This window comes from Pseudonaja textilis, chromosome 7 (genome assembly GCF_049901715.1).
Source record: "Pseudonaja textilis isolate UNSWEBS1 chromosome 7, rPseTex1.2, whole genome shotgun sequence".
NCBI classification, from domain to species: Eukaryota; Metazoa; Chordata; class Lepidosauria; order Squamata; family Elapidae; genus Pseudonaja; species Pseudonaja textilis.
In genome coordinates, this window is record NC_141996.1 from 22,590,188 (window position 1) to 22,613,506 (window position 23,319).

Genomic DNA, 23,319 nt, shown 5'->3' on the forward strand with positions numbered 1-23,319 from the left:
TCCTAGAGGTATTTGCAAGGTACACCTAGAATAATGGTTTATTCTGTATCATTTTGGAACAGTAAAATCCAGGTAGGATTCTCACTTTAGACTATTATGCAAATACAGCTCATTCTATCAACTTATTACATGAAGCGCCTTACCTCCAACATTTTATAACTAAAAACTTGTTATAGGCCTCTTAATCCTTTAAACAATTTATCCTTTCACTTCAGTATGAAAGTTTTCTATACTTTGTCTGCATAATTGGGATAATTACATTACAAAATCTTGGAAATAAAAATGGTGCTTCATTTCACAATATTCTTAAGTGGGTTATTTACATTACTTGATTAGCAAGTACCACTATTATTACTTATGCCAGTATTTATAAGAGCTGGTGGCTCTCCTAAATGTGCAATGAACAAACTGCTAAGGCAAAGAGAAATTACGTAGAATCAAGCTTGGTTTTAAAAGTTAACAGGGAATGAAATTTGTAACTATCTGGAGAAATGTTGACTTGAGTTTTATTTCTTATCTGATATTCATAGGCTTACATTGTCTACAAATTACATAAAAAAAATTTTTTTGTCCCTTCCACAACAGACTTAGTATAAACTGCAGATCCACTGAAACAATTTTATGGAGTCATGAAACGCCTTCCTTGAACATTTTTTTGTATTTCTGAAGGTTAATAATACTATTGCATGTTAAGTGACAGATATTGCTGCTTATGGAATTTCAATAGTGTAGGTATATATATACTGGAGTGGTTTAAATCAGTGAAAATTATTTTAAGTAAAATAACTTAACTAAATATATAAAACCTCTGTAATTATTATTTTATTAGTATCAACCAGGAAATCAGATGTTCAATATTCTCCTGAGGTTATACATAAACAAATGCAAAATTGAAGTAAGAATTTTAAGTCAAAATTGTATAACAAAACAATACTCCATCAAAAAAGTGTGTAAAATTACAAGAATGCTATTTTTTAAACACTGGCACCATTATTTCATAACTACAGAATTCTCAATCAATCCCCAGATTATTCCGCCGAGTTTATAACTGCCAGCATTTTTATTGAAAATGCAAAAAATTTAACTTTGGTTTTCAAAGCAATCTATATTTTATCAAATCAGAGCTTGGAATACCATGTTATATTTCACAGCTAAATGGAAAAAAAAAAGTACTTTCCCCCTACTGCTATTTTAACTTACAAAATGGGCAGACATCAAAAATGTTATAAAAGGTAACAGAAAAAGATACATCTCATTTTAATCTGAGACAATACAAAATTTTGAAAATGGGCTAAAACTAGTAGTGGATTGAAAACATGAATTTATACAAATCAATCAATGGTATCACTTATAAAAAACATTAGCAAAGTAAAGTATTTTATTGTGGGATGTTTACTACCAGGAGTATCCATGGCATAAAGCCCACAATCACTTGACATGGTATCCTAAAAGGATTACAGTAATTTAGTATTTAACTTTACCTGCTTAGATAAGAGTACTCTCCTCTGTATTAAAGCATTTGCAAATTCAACTTACTACCAGCCAATGAAGTCATACATGTAAATTCCTTGCAGATCAACGTGAGTATACTTAGTGGTCTCAGAAGCATCCTAAATTATTTTTCACCTAGACGTACTTCATGCCACAGAAATGGTATTTTAATTCTCATCCTTCCAAAACTGGCAAATTTATACAACTCAGTAGAATATTGTACATAGCAAAAGCTGAGCAAATACAAATTGGTTAAGAACATTTTTTATTGTGACCAGTTACATGGGGAAAAGCATGTTTTGCATATTCCGGTATATATTTATTTCTTACCCTATCATGATTATATAGGGCATGTTGCTCAAAGCTCTTGTTATCATTCTATCAACTTATTACATGAAGAGACAAAATTCTGACGTGATCCCAAAAGGGCAAAAACGTAACAAGTTAAGGTTTCCAGAGGGAAAAAAGGGAAATGTTGACTTTACAAGGACAACAATACTAAATTTTTTAAAAATGTATTTACTTAGAAGCAATCAGAATGTCAACAGCTACAACTTTTTTTTCTTTTTCAATTACAGAGTGGTATTTAGTTAACAGAACAACTATTATTTTATGAGGCAGCCAACTCAAGATGAATAATAAACTACATCTGCATGTATAACTAATTTGTGCTGTGCACCAACAAGAACCTGCTTTAAACTTCCATGCCAATTTACAATTCTGTACTAGGCAACATTAGTGGCCACTGAGATACCACTAAAGGACAAGTCTACCAAAAGACATATTTGGTAGTTTGGAACTATACAAAAAAAGAAAAAGGAAAAAAGACACTGTACAGTTTAAAAACAAATCTTACACAGCCTTATGCTTAATTTTTTTTTCCTTTCTTTAAAAGGAGTGAGTTGTGTACAGGGGGGTTAAATGCTTTTATAGACAAGAAAATCTGATCGAAAAGACTTATTCATCATCTTCTTCTTCTTCCTCCTCCTCCTCTTCTTCCTCCTCGTCCTCGTCCTCGTCTTCATCATCCTCATCCTCATCTTCCTCTTCTTTCTTTTTCTTGCTTTTCTCAGGCTTAGGAGCTACCTTTTTGGCTGCATCAGGCTTTCCCTTAGCTCGGTATGCAGCAATATCCTTGGTTTGAAAAGAAAAAAGAACTTTGTTTACACAACAAAAACTCTTGTTTATAATGGGATCAATAGTTATTCAGTTTAAATGCAGATCAGTCAAAATTGTAATTCTGAATGTAAAATACGTTTGGATCTTACAGAAGGCTGGTTGTGATTACACTTAATAGTTTAAATGAAAGAATTCAACTTTTCACACTTCACTTAGAGTAGATGGTGCCACCTTCAGCATGTATAAACTATATTCCTTTGAACTGCGTAGTAAAACCCAGTAAGCCAATCCTCCAGTAATTAATTTTCACTTCATCTGTTTTTAAAAACTTTTTTCCACTGCCAAGTCTGTGTTTTCATATTCTAAATTGTCTTTTATATTGAGAAATATTCAGAGTGCTCTAAAGTGTTGATGTTCAACTCAAATTCATCATGCTAATTCAAAGCCATCATTCATGTTATTCAGTCCTTCCCTAGTCCCTATCCCCAGTTGAAACAAGGGGATAAACCATGTGTTACAAGCCCACAACTTAAAGTGGTCTTATATAGTATATTTTGACAGTACCACAATTTACGTTCCAAATTTATAAAATTCCTATTATGGTTGTGACAATTCCATAAACACTTTTCACATTTTCTAATATAGGATCCTAATATTTTATATTAATCCACATGCAGTAAAGCCATAATTATGAATTTATTAAAGTTGTTTACAAGATGCAATTATTAATCCAAATTACTTTTAAAAATTACCACTAGAGTCTTCCTAATATTCCAGCTTCCACATTTAAAAATATATTTTTATTTAAATTCTGCCTTCATATATTGTTACAAATAACTCAAGATGGCAAGCATCCTTCCTCATATTTTCGGCACAACAACCCTGAGGTGAGTTAGGTTGAGAGAGAAGAACTGGCCCAAGGTTACCCAGCCGGCTTTCATGACGTAAGGTGGGATTTGAACTCACATGCCACTAAAAGCATACAAGAGTACATGCACTGATTTCATTTTTTATCCAAATTGGAATTTTAATATGAAGAGAGAAAATAAGTATTTAATACTCTGGGGAAAAATGCATAAACATATGGCCATACTGCTAATGAATGTCTGGAATTTATTATTCCGATCTTATGTTAAAATGGATTTGTAATTTACCTTTTCATATTTCTCCTTCAGTTTAGCAGCCTTCTTTTCGAAGGGCAGTTTATCCTCTCCAGATGTATTATTCCACATCTCTCCAAGTTTCTTTGCAACATCCCCAATGGAAAGACCAGGATGTTCTCCTTTGATTTTTGGACGATACTCAGAACAAAATAAGAAAAATGCTGAACTGAAAATAGATTTACAGAACAAATAAGGTTTAACAAATGGATTTTGCATAGCAGCTTTAAAATAATTAGTATTATTCACAAATAGTACATTATAACAGGACACAAAATAAGCATAGCATTATTTTCCAATTGTTAAATCTTCTGTGTGTGCATAAGTGTAATATCTACTACATATATACAAACTATAAAAATCTACTTACGGAGGCCTCTTTGGTGCATTTGGATCCTTGAATTTCTTTTTTGACTCTCCTTTTGGGGGTACATAACTTTTCATTTCTCTTTCATAACGAACCTTGTCAGCTCGTGCCATATCTTCAAATTTCCCCTTTTCCTTAGCGGACATTGTCTATGTATAAAAAACATGACCAGAAAGCATCCTTAATGAAAGTTTATCCCCTTCTAGTTTGGATAAAAATATTTTTAAATGACATTTAAATAATCAAAAATGATATATGTGTGCTTTGTATTATTATTTTAGCAAACAGTACCTTCCACCTTTCTGAACATTTCTTTGAGAACTCTGAGAAATTCACTGAGGCTTCTGGGTGTTTCTTCTTGTGCTCTTCCCGGCAGGTTTGCACAAAATAGGCATATGAGGACATTTTACCTCTTGGCTTTTTAGGATCACCTTTGCCCATTTTTGAAGATTTCTAAAAGACAAATTGAAATTCCTGACAAACTATTTTGGATTTCATAGTAAGCAATTTAATTAAGAATGCTAAAATTTACATTCTGAGATAAAGCTGCATCTAACTTTGGGGACAACTATTTTAAAAGTTATAATCAAACCTTATCTGATTATGTAGTCTAGAAATGCATTAACTCCTTAAGTATGTGCAAAACTCCAAAACCCTTCCTTCCCTTCCAATAATACAAGACCAGAGAATGTATATGTGTGTATGTGCACGCGTACATATATATATATATATATATATATATATATATATATATATATATATATACACATACATATATATATCTTTGCTACCCACTCTTTTGAAAAGTGGCCCTTAGCCTAGGAAACGTTTTAGAATAGAATACTTTATTGGCCAAATGTGATTGGACAAACAAGGAATCCAAGTTATAGCAATATATGCAAATCTGTAACAAATATTGGGAAATCCTCTGGAGACATAAGGACAGCAGAATCTCAGAAGTCTGCATATGCTGTATAGTGCAGTTGAACCTCTGGTCACCACCATAATTCGTTCCATAATTTTGGTTGCAACCAGATTTGGTCATGACCCAAACCTAATTTTGGCACTTACAAAAAAATAATAATAATAATGGTGCGAATGGGGAAATGGGCTGTGAAAAAAAAGTGAATTTTTTTGGTTGGAACTTGATTTGGTCATGGTCAGAGATGTTCGTGACCAGAGGTTCTGCTGTATTAGGTTCCTGGTACTGTAGTTGCCAGCACATTTGGAGATGAATAGCGACAAATGCTCCATTTACAAAAAATGTTACAGGTGAATGTTTTAGTGATAAGAATTCAAAAACAGTCTGGGCTTATACGAATTACCACAAAATGTTACACTAGTTTCAAAGTGTATTTTCCTTAACTGCAAGGAATATGTATACATAACATATATCTATAAATTTTATGACACATAACATAAATTGATACTAAATCCTAGAGAAAAAACATTTTCTACTTATTTGGCCAGAAGTCAGTCTGTAACTTTTGAATCTTTTGTTTCTTTCAAATTAAATTCAAACACACCTTGTTTATTGTATAACCCAAAACTACCCTCCATGCACAGGTATGTATATACATTTACCTGAAATCTGCCCAGCTATTTTCTGTATTTCATATCAAGTACATTTTTCATTTTCTTCTTCCATATATAAAATTAAATCCAAGATTTTCTTTGCCATGTTACTTTGCAATTTTTCATGAGACCTCTCCAGATGATATTCATGCAGCATTGTCCTTTACTCAACCTTCTTATGGTGTAGTATTTAATCACAAATACTAAATTGGTACTAAATTATCCAATTTTCATGTGCAACAACCAATTTCACCAACAGATGGAAACAGGTCACAGCCTGTGAAGGGGCATGCCACATTTTAGAATGCCAGAACATTTTTGGCAGATTAAGGCCAGACACAACATTTCTGGAGATGTTTTCAAACCAGACTGACATGCTAATACTTCAATTCACTGGATTATGCGAATATAATTTTTCTGAGTTCTACAATATTGTGACAGAGGAATGCATGCATCATGGACTTTTCCAGGCACATAAGCACACAGTGAGCATATTCATAGACAGAATTTCCATACTTCAAAACAAGTTTATAAGGAATATTAAATCTGGTTAAGAAAACTGTGGATTTTAAATAAAGGTTTGTGAAGAGTTCTGTCATTTTTACATAATAGGCAATAAAATAAAGCTGTAGTTCTGCAGGCTTTTATAACTGAATCAAAAAGAGAAGTCCTGCCTCTTAAAAGCAATTGAGTTCTGAGCTGCCACTGACAGAAAAAGATGTTGGTAAAGCAATAAAAAACTGTCCCAGTGTGAATTAGACAAGCACTTAAAATATAACTACAGTAGTTTCCTACTACTTAAATTTGATCCAGCAATATTCAAGTTAATGTCTATAACTTAAATATTTTGTTTTTTTCAAGTGTTTAAATGGTTTTCCTTATTTGTATTAAACTTGCTTTTTAAGAAACAAAAATACTGTTTCTGACTTTTCTTAGGTATTCAGGAAGTATTTCTGCGTTAATTGGCACAATTTAAATATGGAAATATGTTACAGTTCTGGCCAGTGTTGCCATAAAAGCAATTTTCTACCAGTTGGCCTGTGGACACAAAAATATTTTTCCCCCTCACTAAACATGTCCAGTTTGAAGTTTCTGTCAGGTAAATAAGACTCAAAAATCAAGTACTCATATCTATATGGAAACAGGGGTCAGAAAAACTCCCAGGAATAAAAAAGGATATATGAGTAATTGGACTCAATAATAATAAAAAACATAAGGAAAAAGATAAACCTATAAAGAATATGTTACTATATTTAATTTGCCTTACCCTAAGAAAATGTTATTTTAAATAAATTTAATTTCCAAAGGTACAATATGAAAAATGTAATACATCTTAAACTTTGTTAATTTACAGAGCATTTTTAAAAGTACAACAGAAAAATAATCACACCATAGTAAACATTTTTAACGTCCTTTATTGTTTCCAACGTAGGCAGGTAGGTAATTTTAGAAAAGCTGTGGGATAAAGTAACGCGAAGTCCTCATTATGGGTAAGTGAAGTTATCACGTGCGAGTTTTTTTTTTTTTTAAAGGTTGAAAAATTTACCTAATAACTAACAGACATTCTTTTACAAGGACGCAGACGCCATAACTAAAACCGTCCAACTGAGGGAATCCTTCTAATTCCATGTGCTTCAGTATTATATGAAGCGGGTCGGATTTTTTTTTTTTTTTTACAATGGCGCAGGCTGCTGCTTAAGAAGGTCACCACCGGCAGCAGCGATTCTCCTTCCATTTTGTGCGAACGCCTTGTTGATGAGAGAAAGTCCCCTTGAAATGCGATTCGCGGAAGCTCCGCTACGGCGGAAAGGCTCGGCTGGCAGCCGGTGCGCGGGACCCGAGCCCTGCCCGCTGCGTGGCGGCGCCTCTATAGCGAGAGCGCTGCTGCCCGTCCATTGCCTTTGCAGCAAGCCGTTCAGCAGGAAGAGAGGCCGCTTCTCGGAATGGCCGCTGCTTCAGAGAGAATATGGCTCCTTCCTTCCGCGCGTGTGTGTGTGTGTGTGTGCGCGCTCTGTTAGTCTGGCGCACACACTCAGCCATTTGTGTGTGTGTGTGTGTGTGTGTGTGTCGGTGCGCTCTGTACTCTGGCGCACACACTCAGCCATTGCAAGCAATGCGAACGCGGGGGGGGGGGAAGTGTCTCATTTCTCCTAAAGCCCGCCAGAACATTTCCTTTCAGTTTTTTTTTTTTAAAGCCCCGATTAAGTCCTTGGCGGGGGAAGGGGGAGCGGTTGCCGAGAGGAAGAAAAAAAAAAAAGGCAAAAATTCACCTGCGGCCGATCTGGACTTTTAAACGGTCGCCGGCGCTCTTTCTCGCCCAGGGAGAAAAGGCGCCTTGAAAAAGTTCTCCTGAACTGCGCCCCCGCCCGCCCGCCCGCCCGCGCCTCCCCCTTCTGCCTTGCGCGCAAGCCAGCCCTCCTCTCGCCTTGTTTTCTCTTGCTCTACACACGGCTCTCGTCAGCCATGTTACAGCAGGCGCAGTTCCCGAGGTGATTTATCGCCCCGAGGCCAGCAACGCCCAGAAACGCTCCTGCAATTCAGCATCGCGGGGCTTCCTGCGGGCGAGGCGACCCCCCCCCACACACAAACACCGCGCCCACTCCCCATTTTTCCTCGTTTTCCCCTCTCCTCGTTCGACCGACCACGGCGTCCGTGTGGAGAGTCCGCCGCTTTCTCCTCCTCTTCACTCCCCCCCCCCAACCCTTCACAGACGCTGCAGCAATGGCTAGATGGCTCTGTATCGCCGTGCTATGTAAGCAGCTTATTCACACTTGGACCGCTTTCCGCCGCCCCGCTTGCCGGGCTAAAACGGATTCGAGTCCTCGTCCTCCTCCATTTACACGGATCGTGACTGTGGGGATCTTGGGGCACGACGGGGAGGGGGGGGTCCCAGGATTTATGGTCTCTTTTCCCCCACTTCTCGAAACTCCCCAGGCGGCTTTATTATTTTTTTTAACGACTTAACCGCCTTCCCGCCACCCTCCTCCGCCTCCGAGGTGACGAGGGAAAGTGTTTACTCGGTCCCAGCCCGATTTCCCCCCTTTGTGTGTGGCTGTGAGGAACGAATCCTGCCCCTCGCACCCCACAGCCTCACCGTTGCCAGGCTGGGAGCGTCGGCCTCCACAACTCCGCCTGGCTTCTTAGCCGAGGACCCCGCAATATACTTACCCTGTGCCACACTCTCGTACACTCAAGAACCGCAGTTCAAACAAGTCGCAAACACGCTCACACTGGCCACCAAGGCTGCCTGAATCTAGTATGTAGTCCAATTCACTGCAATGGCTGTGAGCTGGATCGATACGCAGCCTCCTCACTCTTCTCGGCACTGGTAACATTACTCTCAACACAGGCTTCTTGTTATTGGCTGCCGCCGAGGCAGGAGCTAAGCGGGTTGGAGGAACACCTTCCATTGTCCTGACCAGAAGAGACTGCTGATTGGTCGCGGCGGGAGATACGTCACTTGGGATTGAAAGGGCGCGCAAATGCAAAAATGAGTGGAAGAGAGATGGCTGAGGCGGGATGTACAGCTCTGAGGCTGAAACTGCTGCTCTAGTACACTGTATGAAGTGAGCGGTTCATAGGCAATGGCATAACTTTCAGTGCAGGCAAAAGGAGCCTTACTGCTTTAGCCGCACCGTTATCCGCACTGTCAAATAAACCTTTTTGCAGCCTGAGTAAAGGGTTCTAAAAACACTCCTAACACCAATCCAGTCCTTGTTATTAAATACAGAAAACAACAATCAGGGAATCTTTAGTGTGATGCCCTTGTACTAACTTTAACCAAGCGGCTCATGGATCTTAAGTATACATAATTTGCCAGCTAAATACATTTGGTAATTTACCTCATTAGATCCAAAAGAATTGATCCAATCTTACAAAATAATCCCATTTTCTATATGAATAAACTGAGGTCTAGTTATAAACTCTGGTGTAACACATCTACACACTAAATGCATATTGTTACTATAAAACCCTGGTCTTAATACTTTTTGAAAACTATTTTTTATACAAATATCCTCTGATTTACATAAGCTTTATTTAGGTAGGCAGCACATAATATGACCTAAATAGGAAATTTCTGAAATCCTTATATTTTACAGTCATTCAAATTCTCTGTGGACCTGCAGCTCAGCTGTGGATTTAAAGAACTCTTATTCACAGAGGGCACACTGAGATTCCACTGCAAGTCTTATTTTAAAGTGATTAAAACTTGCTATATGGGTACTTGCTTTTTTCATAAACTATGAAAACAAAGTTATATCCTAATTTTATACTATAAAGACTTCCAGTTTTCAAAATTTGGGCTCAAAATGCAAAATGCAGTAGTTCTAGCATGACTTTTTGATGGATTTGGCTTTCCACATTTCCCACTTGCTTATAATAGCTAACATGTTTCCATATGCAGAACCCAAGATCCTTGTAGTAGTTTGGATAGGTAATCCAAAGCACTACATATTATTTTAATCATTTATTCTAATCTCACTTCATCCAGGTCCATGGCATTATGGCTGAATAGATCCAATAATTTAAATATGGGAGATGGGGGAGTTTTCAATGCTCCAAGCAAGACAGTCCCAAGTTCAAATGGAGATAACACAGAAATGTGCTTCAAGTATCTTGCATTTCTTCCAGGTAAAAAGGGAAAGCTTTGTACTTGTGACTATCTAATTATTTGAAGCTAAATCCTACAGTATATGAAAAAATGTTAGATCTAAATCCTTAATATTATCCTTGGAAAGGTTCAATGTAAATTCGTGAAGACAGCGCTCCAAATCTCCAAGTATGTCCCAAATGCCATCCTCTAGGTGAAGGCTGGTTTATTTAAAGAACCTAGTGATTGTTGGCAATTTTAATTTTTTTAAGGGAAGTTAAACTTTATCTGGATAATTCCTATTAATCTGGAACCAGAACCTGTTGGATAAACTGTCTCCCAACACCATAAAGCTAAAGATTTTCCTGTCCATGGGTTCTGGTCAAACTACAATACCTCTTAAACTAGAAATCCTGGAAATGAAAAGGCAAAATAAGCTTAATTTAGCTCCTAACAGTACTAGGCCTTGGAGTTAGAATCTGAAGCAAAGTCTGTAGCCATTCATATATTTTATCATTTTGGAATTTGAAACCTAACCTAGGAAGAACAGGCCTAAATTAACATCTTTTCATCTGCATCCTTGCCCAGGAAGCTCAGGGATAGTCAAAATGGTTGAGCAAAATGGATAAATACAGTATAGTACAGTATATAGAGATCTATATAGTAAACTGTTATACTCCAGTTGGTAAACTTACCTGGCTACCAAGATGAATTCTTCCTTATTTGTGGACAGGCAACCTACTAAGAACTACTGAATTCAAGCACAACAGTCACAGCTAAGAGAAGAAAGACTGGGGAGACAGACATATGTGAGGCTGCTACAGGGAAGAAAGATGAGAAGGACAAATGGACTGGGCAGGCATATGGCAACTAAAGGAAAGGATCAGTAGTGGTATGCTGCACTTGAATTCAGGTACAATGGCAACAAATGGGAAGGGAAAGCAGGCTGACACACTGGAAATTTGAAAGGAGGAGGAGCTAGGAGCAGTACTACTTGCATCAGCCTTATCCTCATCATCTTGCACTACTCTTCCAGATTCTTTCTCTGACAAAACCTGGAATCAAAATGATCCAGGTTTTGTTTTGGCTGAACAGCAACTATTCCAGAAATGTTTTCAGAATTCGAAGATAAATCATACTATTTAATGTACCAATTTATTAAAAAATTTCATAGACACCTATATCTAAATGCTAACAATATTGGGGTCATATGCAGCAATAATAAGTCACCAGCAAAACTGCTGTGCTCTCTTCATTTGTGGAGTTTTTATGTTACTATTGGGTATAGTAATTCATTAATATGTTTTATTTACTATAATTTCTATGACACATCAATCAAACCAAGTTACAAGATAGAGGAAATTTCAGCAAAACAATAATATTGTATATAATAATAAAAATTTTCCAAAAATCTTGCATTATTTCATATTTTATTATATATTTTTTATTATTATTATATCATTATTATATCATCTGGTATTATTATACCAGAAGGCTCTCTGAAATAGCCAACTGTTTACAAGTGTCTTATCAGGGAAGGAGTTTAAATTATTATTGGGCAAATTATTTCACATGAGGAAGTGGGGCTTCAAAAAAAATGCTTATTTTTGAGCTTCCTTCCCACCAGAATTCCTAGTGATTGGGATTACCAAACATATCTGATTAGTGCAGATTGTTCAGGTAGTCTTTGACATATCGTTGGTCACTTAGTCATCCTATAAAGTTATGACAGACTCCAAAAGGGATTTATGAGCCAAATTTGAAGTTCTAACATCTACCCTCTAGTCAGGGTATTTAGGGCATTTGGCAACCAGCCTGCATTACAGCCATTTGCAGTGTTCCATGATCATATCACCACAATTTACAATGTTTTGCTGGAAATTGGTGGTTTCATCAAAACCCACTACATGGTGAATAATGTGTTCACTTAATGACTGTGGCTTTCGCTTAATGACAAGTGCAAAAAAAGATAATAAAATTAGATGTGGTCATGTGTGATCAACTATATGATCATAACTAATGCAAAAATTGTGGGCTCAAGTGTGATCATAATTTGAGGGCTACCTGTATTTGAAGTGTACAGCATCAAAGATACCCAAGTTCCAAGCCATACAGAACTATATAGACAATAACCAGCACCTTTAATTGTATCCAGAAATAAACTGGTAGACAAGTACAGCTTACATTAAATAGGGATTAAAAGGTTGTACATGGTTTAATCCATTAGTTACAGGCAATCATATTCTGTACTATCTGAAATTTCTAGGTGGGCCTCATATGCAATATGCTGCAATAGGCCAATTAAGAAATGTCAAAAGTATGAGTGACTGTCACCAGAATCCCCACTCCAGGAAAGTCTCTTTTGCACAATCATTGACTGGCATTCCTAGGAAAGAAGAAATGGAACCATAACTGAACAGAATCACAGCAATTTGGAAGGTTGATAATACTGAAAACTGAAGGATTCAATAATATGAAGATAATCATGCTCCCACCACCCAATTCTATAAGAGGGCACCCATGAGACTAAACAATATGATTTTTATCACACGCCTAGGCTTCCTGGCTCAAAAGTCTTTATGTAAACCATTTCCTTCAGAATTGTTTGTAGCTACAATAATACAACTTTCTCTAGAAAAGAAAATTTGCAGACTGGGCAACAATAATCTAATATAGCTAGGTGCAAAGATATCCTCTTAAAGATGGACAATAAATTCTTCTTTTAAAATTAATACTTGGTTTCCTTCCCACATCCATGAGGAAAAGTGGAGAACAGTACAAGCAGTGATAGAGGGTAAAACCAATGTGATATCTAATTATCTGCATATTGAGTTGAGATTAGGAAGCTAGAAGTGGGAAATGATCATACATGACAATCTCTTTTTTCCTGTAACAGCTCATCCTTCCATACCACCTCAGTTATAATCTATTACTGCTTTTCCTACTTTCCTACATTCATCTAATACAATTCCTTCAACTTTACTTTTTTATAGCACACAACTCTAACCCTTCTTTTCCAATGAATTTTAATCTCATTCCAAAATTGGGAGCCCTCCCTGTTCTCTCCCTTTGAGTGGGAGCCTTTCTTCTCTATTCCCCATCTTCCACCAAAGAAATGAAACTGTACTTTTCATCACTTTCTTTGCCATTCCTCCAATGTTCCCTTTACTAAGTCCTCACACCAAGCTATAATCCTTGAATAAAATGAAGCTGAATGGAGTCCATTCAATTACCTCCACATTTAGTACCCAGTTAATTCCCAGTCACAATTTTTCACTCCTTGTTCCTTCTATCTATCTTTGATCCTTTGTCAGCACTTTATTTATTAAATTTATATGCCACCCATCTCGTTGTCAAGATGTGCTGCTTGTCATTTCCTCTACTGTTCATGCTGGCTTCCACTTTCCCTCATGATGGATGCCAACTAACCTCCACCCACAAATACACTTATCTTTGGACACAGCAGTCACTGCCACTGAAAGCCCAATTTCTGGCCTCTCCAATCAGTGCTACCAGCCCACAGTTTGCAAAACTGATAAAATTTCCAGGGCATGTACCTGCTTTCTTCCTGTCAGCTAGACAGAACAGGTATACATGTTATTGATTATTCACTCTCTGGACTTTTAAATACTACTCTTATGTCTGCAGAAATTCCTAATGCTAATAGAAACACCTTATATCCAAACATTAAAGACCTGAAAATATTTAACATAAAATATGTTATATTGGACAGCAAAAAAAATACAATAAATATCCATTGCTGGCATTCACAAAAAGCAGGCTTGAATGAAACAATAGATTTTCATGAACACATCTAGAATGTCAGAGGAAAACCAGAAGAGAACACAAAACTTAAACCATGAAATATTTGATAACCCATCCAAATCTCAAATTCAGTAATGTTTTAGAAATATACCTAAAACCTATCCTGTGTATACATTGTTTTTCAAAACAGGATGTCCACATTGTGGCCATCTGTTGCCTGAGGATGTAAAGCTGTTTTGATCTTAAATTATTTCTCTAAACATGCATATCAAAAAACATGTCCCATTGTAGCCAGTGGTACACATATCACTAAGTCACCGTATCAGTGTCTGAGATTACTATATACTGTAAAAATTCACAAGAATTTTGTGTTGCATTAATCCTAAAAGTCTTGGGCAATTTGTTTATAACTTTTAACCTATTACCAAAGACAAAGTAGTTTGTTTTATAACTTTCGGGCTATAAAACAAGCTCTTTCAAATTATACTTAAAAGAGGACTTTCTGGGAATCTTAGATAAGTTTTCAAAAATAGTCTGTCAAACTGAACAGATTTATTACAATAGATTAATAAATTATAAACACCGCCATACTGTTTCCATATATTGTGTTTCAAGTTGTGTTTTGTCATTAAATGAAAACCCAGGCTATCATAATTTTGTTACTTTTAAAATATTTAGTTTTATTAGATTTTTATCTCTTTATTACTTTATAAGGAACTCACATTGATGTACATACATAAGAATAGTTCTTCCACTTCCTCTTTTTTCCAGTAACAACAACCCTGTGAGGAGGGCTGGTCTGAGAGAGAGTGACTGGCCCAAAGTCATCCAGCTGCTTTTTCATGCGTAAAGTGGGACTACAACTCCAGCGTCTTGTTGCTTCTAGGCCAGCACATTAACCACCACCCCAAACTGGCACGTGTGCATTCAGTTAATTTGATTTTGTTAAAATCCATATGCAAAAGCAAACATTAATGTCAGAATAATAACAGGGAAATGTATTTTGTCAACATGTTTGCTGAAAAATCTTTATACTGGCAAATTGTTTTTGATTTTAAATTCTTCAGTAGTTTAAAGCTTGGCTATCTGAGGGACAAAAAATAGAGAGATTTATCACAGATCTGTTACAGATGCTTATTTTGGGGGCACACAGGATGAAGTCTCTGGCAGAATTTCTCCCGGATGGAAATGAATTCCTTTTAGAGTTACTGTAACTCTCCATTCAGCCTTCACTCAAGAAGAATATCAAGATACATTTTAAATTTACTTTTTGAACAATTTTAATGTGCTACTATAGGTACTGTTTTATGTTTGTGTTGTTACTTTGATTAAGTGCAGTTAAACATAGTTGTTTTGTTATGTTTCCTGAGTTTGGGTTCTAAGGTAAAAAGATAGAATACAAATTGAACTAATAATAGTTTAGACCTACAAACATGTATGTCTGAAGGAACCTATTCTCTGCTTTCTAACAAACACAGCACTGAGATTTATATACAGTACTCAGATTTAGTGTTTTTCAGCCCTGTGAAAAGTGGTTTACAGAGTCAGCATATTGCTCCCAACAATCTGGTTCCTCAGTTTCTCAACCTTGGAAGGGTAAGAATTGGGGCTAGAATTTCCATTGCTAATAGATGTCATTTATGAGTTCTTGCCAGCTGTCTCGCTGACTGCTTATAGGGAATCAGCAAAGAAGGTTGCAAAAGGTGCTCACATAACCTCAGGAAACTGTGAAGAGCAGAAGCGGTTGTAGGTACCACTCATTCAGCACTGTTGCAAATTTGAATACACACTGAAAAAGTGGTCATTAAAGCAAAGACCACCTGTACTGACATTTATAAAAATATTCAAAGGCAGCCTTCTAAACACAGGAATGGATATAATGAGTCTACACTGTGCATCAATTTATGTTTCTTTTACATGGATTATTGTAAAAGCTATGGGCACTAGATTCATAAATTACATTAAGTCTACAGATCAGATTTTATAAATGATAGTATCTGGATTCATACAATACACTTGGATAAATCCAAACAAGCTACATTATGATTTAACACAATTTCTGAAACTGCAGTTTCTTATTACAACATATTGTGGCAAGTAGTATTACAACAAAGGAGACAAAAACATTTCACATTACGTACATATCAATAAGCAAAAGTGGCTTTAGAAGTACAACCACCTTTCAAATAGATTTATTTATTTTATATGTATTTATTTTGGGGGCTCTTAAGCTGCTTTAACCATAGTACACTGTGACTGCATACATACCTGATACAGCAATCAAATTAAAATAACGCATATAATAAACAACCAAAATATTTCTGTACTATTAACAAATATCTCACATATAGATATCCCTTTGGAGAGAAGAGTAAGTTAACATATCAAGCTCCAAGTGCCAAGCATATACAACTTCTCAAAAACTCTGAACCATGGGTACATCAAATTTCATATCCAGCACAAATCAAGTATTACATGCACAATCCCATAAGCTTCTTATTCCTAGATCTTCTGTTTTACCTACGTTATTGTTTAGCTTATTAGCTTTATCCAGTCCATTATTACCTTTCTAAAGACTTTGTTACTATTCTTACCATCAACTACATAATATTATGAAACATTGTGTTAAATATTAATGAATTTTATGTAATTCATGTGGCTATTTAATAATTTATTTTATGCAATACCTGTAGTGAAAATCTCACAAAACTCAAGAAGACTAATAGCAGTAATTGAAGAAAAAATTCTCAAATTAGGAAGAGAAAACGCTCCAAATTATATGAGAAGTCTGAACTGCTTTTGGTGACCTAAACTTCTGTTAGAGCAGGGGTCTTCCAACTTGACAGCTTTAAGACTTCTGGACTTCAACTCCCAGAATTCCTCCTCCAGTCATGTTAGCTCAGGAATTCTGGGAGTTGAAGTCCACAAGTCTTAAACTTGCCAAGTTTGAAGACCCTTGTGTTAAAGAGTTTTATTCTGTTCAACTTTCAAGTTTTCAGTCAAATGTATGTTTAAATTTTCCGTTTTCTGATGACATAAAATCCACAAATACAATAGACCACTATAGTTATTTATTTATCCAATTTATTGGCCACCCATCTTACCACAAGGTAACTCTGGGGGGCTTTTATTATTGTAATATTATTGTATTATTGTACGGTAATGTTAACAGTAAGAAAAGTTGATGTTTCAAATAGTTCTTTTTGCAAAATTTCTTAAAACCATCTTTCCATGTAGGAATAATTCCATATTATGTCACCATGAAAAGTGAGCAGTTTTAGGTATTTTTTGTCCCTAATCAAACTTTAATTTAATAAAATATTATTTTTAAGTGACTAATGCCACACCTTTATAGCCAGTGATCTTAATTGTTCCTGCTCCTAAATTATTTTGGTCATTCTTTTTGGCATTTTCTCCAGTTCTATAATACTGTGTTTCCTTGAAAATAAGACCCTGTCTTATCTTTTCTTTGCCACTAAAAAAGGCACCAGGTCTTATTTTTTGAGGTGTGTGTGTGTGTGTGTATGTATGTATGTTTGTGTGTGTGTGAGGATGTCGTCCACTGACTCACTTCACTTGTGTGCGTCGCCCCCAGCCTCCTTTTTGCTGTCAGAAGCCTTACAGAACTTCTTTAGCTTTGGATAATTGCAGCCAGGCCTCACACCTTGGCCCATTCCTTTTGCAGCCAGCAAGGCTTTATTGAAGGCTTCTGTAGCCGATAACAGAGCTCTAGATCAATCCAGGAAATCAAGCTAGGATTTACTTTCGGAGTAGGCCATATTTTCAGGGAAACACAGTATTATTTCTGAGGTTAGTGAACTGATCTGTACATATTATTCCAAGGACAGCTGCATAATAAATTTGTACACAGGCTCTAGCAGCTTCTTTTTTTACCTTTTTCTTAACAAGCCAAATATTAAATGTACTGTTGAACAGCAGTTATAGTTTTTAATCAAACTATGTACCAGAACTTCATTGCTTCTTTTCTAGTCAGTCATTGACAAATCAGATCCTATCTGTATATATTTAAATTAGGGAAAGTTGTGTGTGTGCTTAAAATACGCATTCCCTAAATTTTGAAAGAGCCTTTTGAGACTGCTTGAACTATCTTTCATTTTTAGTTATTTTAAATAATGTATCATATGACCAGGAAACCCAGAAAAAAAAAACATTAATTCATGAATTTGAAAAGGACTGCTTCCAAAACAGTTCCTTGGAGAGATACGTGGGAAGGGGTTACTTTTTTTGTCAACTGGCAGAACCTTCCATTATTACTATTTGTTGCTTTCTATTATTAATCAGGTATTAATCTGCATGTATTTTATTTATTATAACCCAATTCTATCACCACTATGTATTTGTACTGCATATCTTCTTTTTCATGTAAAAATAACTACAGTAAAATTGCAAAAAACTTTTACTTCAAACTTAAATCTTTCTATCTATAAATAAACATTTATAATACAAATTGAAAACTATAAAAAATGTACGGGAGATAAACCTGATTCAATGATATTGTACTGTATAACTTAAATTTGATTAGGTTTTCTAGACACTGAAATAACACACACCTTTTAACCTCTCATGAAGGAATAGATTCCAGAATGTAAAAATTATAATTATATATGTTTACTACTGCTGTTTGTTTCAGCCAGCCATTGTGTGATTTTGGTTAAAAAACATTGATGACTAGCTTCTGTTAATCCTTATTCAAGAGTCAATACTATCCATCCAAAGATGGAAAACAGAAATTGGCAACCTACAATTCATATTTGGTCCTTGACATAAAAATAATTCAACTATTTACCATGGTTTCTGTAGCCATGCACCTCAACAAGTGACTCTAAGCATCCTACATCATAGATATATATCTCACTGCTTTGGTTTTCTATTTTACTTTAAAAAAACATTGAAGACAACTGTATAATCAGTTTGCACAGCAGAATTATTGAAGAAGAAAGCAAGAAGTAACTCAAGAGAATTTAGAAGATATTACCACCCAAGCTCTACCTATGGCTCCTAATCCTCCCCGATGCATTTATTTAATGCATTAGATGCATTACTGATTTCAGAATAATTGTTAAGGATTACAAAAGAAAGGAAGTATACACAATTTTGTTTGAAAGATTAAGTTTTTTAAAGCAACATTTGTAAATTTGAAAGTTATAAATAATCGTCATCAAATAATCATGAAATAAGAGGATTACTTTTAAAGTTATCTTCCTAGATCCATTTAGATTCCCTATTGATAAATCTGCAAAACTATTAATAAATTCTTATCAATCCTTTTTGTCTTCTTAGTAAGTATGGCATAAATCCCTCAGGAGGAATGGAATGTGTCATCCAACTTTTTCAGGACAAATTGACCTATTTGATTCTATTTTGGAATAAGAAGTAGTTAATAAATGAATACATATAACATTGAAGACCCGAAATACCAAAATACAATATCTGTCTGTCTGTCTGTCTATCTAGAATTTTTTCCCCCAAAACAGTGAATTTGGAGGGGAGGGAATGTCATGTTAAATTTACTAAGAATAACAGAGGGCAATGTTGAAAACAAGGGAGTGGCCTGAGGTATAAATGGCTACCTGCTAAAAAGCATGGATACCTTTGAAAGTGAACTAGAAGATCAGCTGTTCCTTGAAACAGGTATTTATCTGGTGAATGTAACCTTTTTGTTATACTTTTGTTTTTGTTATTATCTCTATTTCTTTCTTTTACCTTTAAAAAATTACCTCTTTACCTTAAAAGAATTACCTTTTTTCTTACCTCCCATTCATCTGGTTTTACTCCTAATTGCCTTTTTCCATTTGTGTTCTATATAGAAATCTATAGAGGAAAGAATGAGCAATTTATTTGTATATATCCCAATGGAAACAAAGACATTTCAAGATATTATTTTCAAGTACAGAGTCTTGTGACATCTTATTGACTGATACTTGTATTACAGCAAACACCTTCATGGATTACAGTCCACCTCATCAGACATTTGTTATGATAAAGTTATCAACTTATTAAAGAAATATGAATCTTTAAAATAAAACAACTGATTTACATATTATCAATTTATAATATATTTGTTTACTGCACTTTGTTGCAGCACTTTGTATCTGTATAAATTAGTTATACAATGCAATAATTAGCTTATTGTAATTTAAAATCTTATGGTCTTCTGGTTTCTAACCTGATACCTTAGCCACTATATCATACTGGGTTTTACATACAACTATTCATTTAGTGACCATTCAACATTACAACAGTACTAGAAAAAATGGCTTACAACTGGTCCTTATACTTACAACAATCACAGCATGCCTATGGCTGTGATCAAAATTTGGACACTAGACAACTGGCATATATTTACAATGGTTACAGCATCCTAGGGTCACAACCTGCATTTGTAACCTTCCCAGAAGCTTCTAGCAAGCATCCAATGGGGAACTGGATGCATTTTACAACTGCATGATTTGTTTAACAACCCAGTGGTTTGCTTAACAACTATGACAAAAAAGTTGTAAAATTGCTTAAGACTCACCTAACTGCCTTAGGAATGGAAATTCTGGTCCCAAATATGGTTGTAAGTCAAGGACTAACTGTAATAATAAAACAATTGCAGAAAAATAACAACATTACTACTCTGTCCTATTTTAGTTGGACAGATCCAGACTAAGATTATAACTGTATATTTGTGCTAAACTCAGTGGCACTTCTAAATAAAAAGGTGTCAGCAAATCTGGGAAGATCAGAATCCACTAAATTAGAGATTGATTACTTAATGTCTTTTCTAGATGAACTAGTGAATTACTATTGAAATAGATGAATAAAGGTATAAATTATCAAGCACAAAAAGGGAATTTTCCTGATAAGCAATATGATTTTTGTATACATACAGATAGCCCTCAACTTACAGCCACAATCGGACCAGAATGTCTATTGCTAAATAGTTGTTGAGTGAGTCAGATCCAATTTTACAACTGTTTGCTGCAGTTGTTAAATAAATCATTGTAGTTAAGTGAATCATGTCATTATTAAATTAATCAGGTTCCCCTATTGACTTTGCTCTTCAGAAGCACCGAGGAAGGTTAGAATGGCGATCACGTGCCTCCTGGAGGATGCAATTGTTGTAAATACATGTCAAGTTTCCATACATGTCCAAATTTTGATCACATGACCACTGTGATCATTGTAAATGCAAAGACTAGTTGTAAAATGTCATTTTTTCGTTGTAATCTTAAGCAGTTGTTAAACAAATGGATGGAAATTGAGGGCAAATAGAAATCCTTTTACAATTCACAACTTTAAAAATTCCTTTATTATATATTTATTTACTGAAAAAGTATAAATTGGCTGATTTCATACATCCTACTGGATCAATGTTATCAAACCACTGTGGCCAGATACAAAGATACACAAAGCCATGTCTCATATGAATACTGGAGTTGGGTAGCCAGTAAATTTAAATAAATGACTTATTGAATAAAACACAATGAATGGAATTCATATGATACTCTTAAGACATTGACCATGGTTTATAAATCATAATCTCTGTAGTTACCCAATAAACAAAACTAAAAACCAAACAAATTACATTTTGTCTTAGCACAACACTTGAATTGGGATACAGAAATAAGCAATAAGAGATGACTAAGTATGCAGACAACATCAGCTTATAAAGAATGAGAATTAGTGAAAGAATAAGCAAACATAAAATGAGTGTATTAGAGCAAAATTCTGACTTCACATACATACATACTGAAATAAGAATAACTGACCACAAAAGGGATTTTGAGTTTATGGCAGATAGATCAACAAAAAAAATGTTGCTTCACTTGTGCTCCTGATGTGAAAAAGACACAATACAAGAGCTTGGAGGTCATTGTGAATTAAAACCGAATCTGTCAATATCGTAATGCTTTTTTACAAATCTATGATACATCCACACTTGGACAATATCTACAAGTTTGCTATAAGTAGCACAAAAAGGATACTCTATAACTGGAGAAGTTGCAAGTTGTCCAAGAAACTGGAACAACTACTCTGTGACAATATGACAATTAAGCATCCTCACAATTCTTTAAATATTTTCTTCTCACAATTCAAACTCTAAATCTTAAAGTTGAATGCCCCAATAGCTTAGACACTGTAAGCTTCATAAACAGTCTATCTTGATATGAACAATAGCAGGAGAGTTCCTCTTGAAAATGCCTTCACTTTCTAAAGTCCATTTCTTGTACAAATAAGCCTTCTCTATGCCTGTCCCAATGTAAAGTAACTCTTTTTCAGTCTGTTTTTCTAATTTCAGAAAAAGCACCTGGACAATTTTCATCAGTCAGAGCCTTAGAGTTTCAATTCAGTTTGATAATGACAATTTTGTAGTTTATATTTTAAGTGCTAGTGTCTTCACTTTTGAGCATCTAAAAAAAAGGGATATGTATATCGTAAAAATAAGTAACAGAATCAAAGATGATTTAGTGAAGCTGAATGTAGAAGTTTCAGCAATAAAAACGGGAAATGTTTCATGCAGATCTTAACTATAATGTGAAATTTTGTGTTTTCATGAGGGATGGGCAAACAACTTTAAAGAAAGTACAGAGAAATTCAAGAAGGATAAAGATTCCCAGTTGCAAAACAGTACTCATGCTATGCAGTCTTGTGTGCAGCATGCCCATTTCCCCAAACAACTAATTTTAACAGTTTACTGTTCTTAAGAATGACTGACTACTAGATCTAATATATTTAAAGTCCTCAAACTCTTGTCTTTTCCAAATAGCCTTTTATCTGAACAGCCAACTTTTTAATGAACAATTCCTGCACACAAGTCTTAAACACAGGGTATGCATAAAGCCTAGCACAAAGGGGGTCAGTCTTAAATCGTTATTTAAAATTCATTTGTTTACAATTAGTTTGCTTATCCAGTTCTTAACAAAACTAACATAAAACACCGAGCAGATAAACTATATTTAGGAATGCAGAATACCTCCGTTTCCTCTCGGCAAACATATGGAATGAACCAGTTTTGATACCATAGAATGGCAATGAGAGAAACCCAACCAACCAAGCAAAAGTTTAGAGGAAAAATACCTCGGGAGTTACTTTGCAGAAGATTATCCCCTCGGAGGCTCAACAGGATTTATTTTTAAAGGACTGCATCTAGGACTCATGCATGCCTCAAAGAAGCATACAGTATTTAGTAAGGAAAACCCTCCTGTGGAGGAATGAATCTGGAACCACGGCTTAAATCGGGAGTC

At 35.4% G+C, this 23,319-nt stretch overlaps 1 protein-coding gene and 1 long non-coding RNA gene across 6 annotated transcripts; both read right to left on the reverse strand.

The window, feature by feature from the left end:
• Positions 1-800: 800 nt before the first annotated feature.
• Positions 801-9,039, reverse strand: HMGB1 (high mobility group box 1). 2 transcript variants are annotated; one of them, XM_026708864.2, is made up of 5 exons: positions 8,881-9,039; positions 4,429-4,590; positions 4,141-4,286; positions 3,765-3,939; positions 801-2,625 (listed from the first exon to the last, which is right to left on the reverse strand). In XM_026708864.2, the coding sequence occupies exons 2-5, from the start codon at positions 4,576-4,578 to the stop codon at positions 2,449-2,451; spliced, it is 648 nt and encodes a 215-aa protein (XP_026564649.1). In that variant the 5' UTR covers positions 4,579-4,590; positions 8,881-9,039; the 3' UTR covers positions 801-2,448. The 2 variants fall into 2 exon arrangements, with proteins under 2 accessions (XP_026564649.1, XP_087793345.1); XM_087937219.1 differs by lacking the exon at positions 8,881-9,039 and adding an exon at positions 7,983-8,063.
• Positions 9,040-12,425: 3,386 nt separating this feature from the next.
• LOC113441719 (uncharacterized) lies at positions 12,426-23,291 on the reverse strand. 4 transcript variants are annotated; one of them, XR_015744289.1, is made up of 4 exons: positions 23,153-23,291; positions 19,841-19,900; positions 14,791-19,435; positions 12,426-12,689 (listed from the first exon to the last, which is right to left on the reverse strand). It is a non-coding gene; the product is annotated as an uncharacterized LOC113441719 (long non-coding RNA). The 4 variants fall into 4 exon arrangements; XR_015744288.1 differs by having other exon boundaries at positions 14,805-19,445; XR_015744287.1 differs by having other exon boundaries at positions 14,791-19,445.
• Between the last annotated feature and the right edge of the window lie 28 nt (positions 23,292-23,319).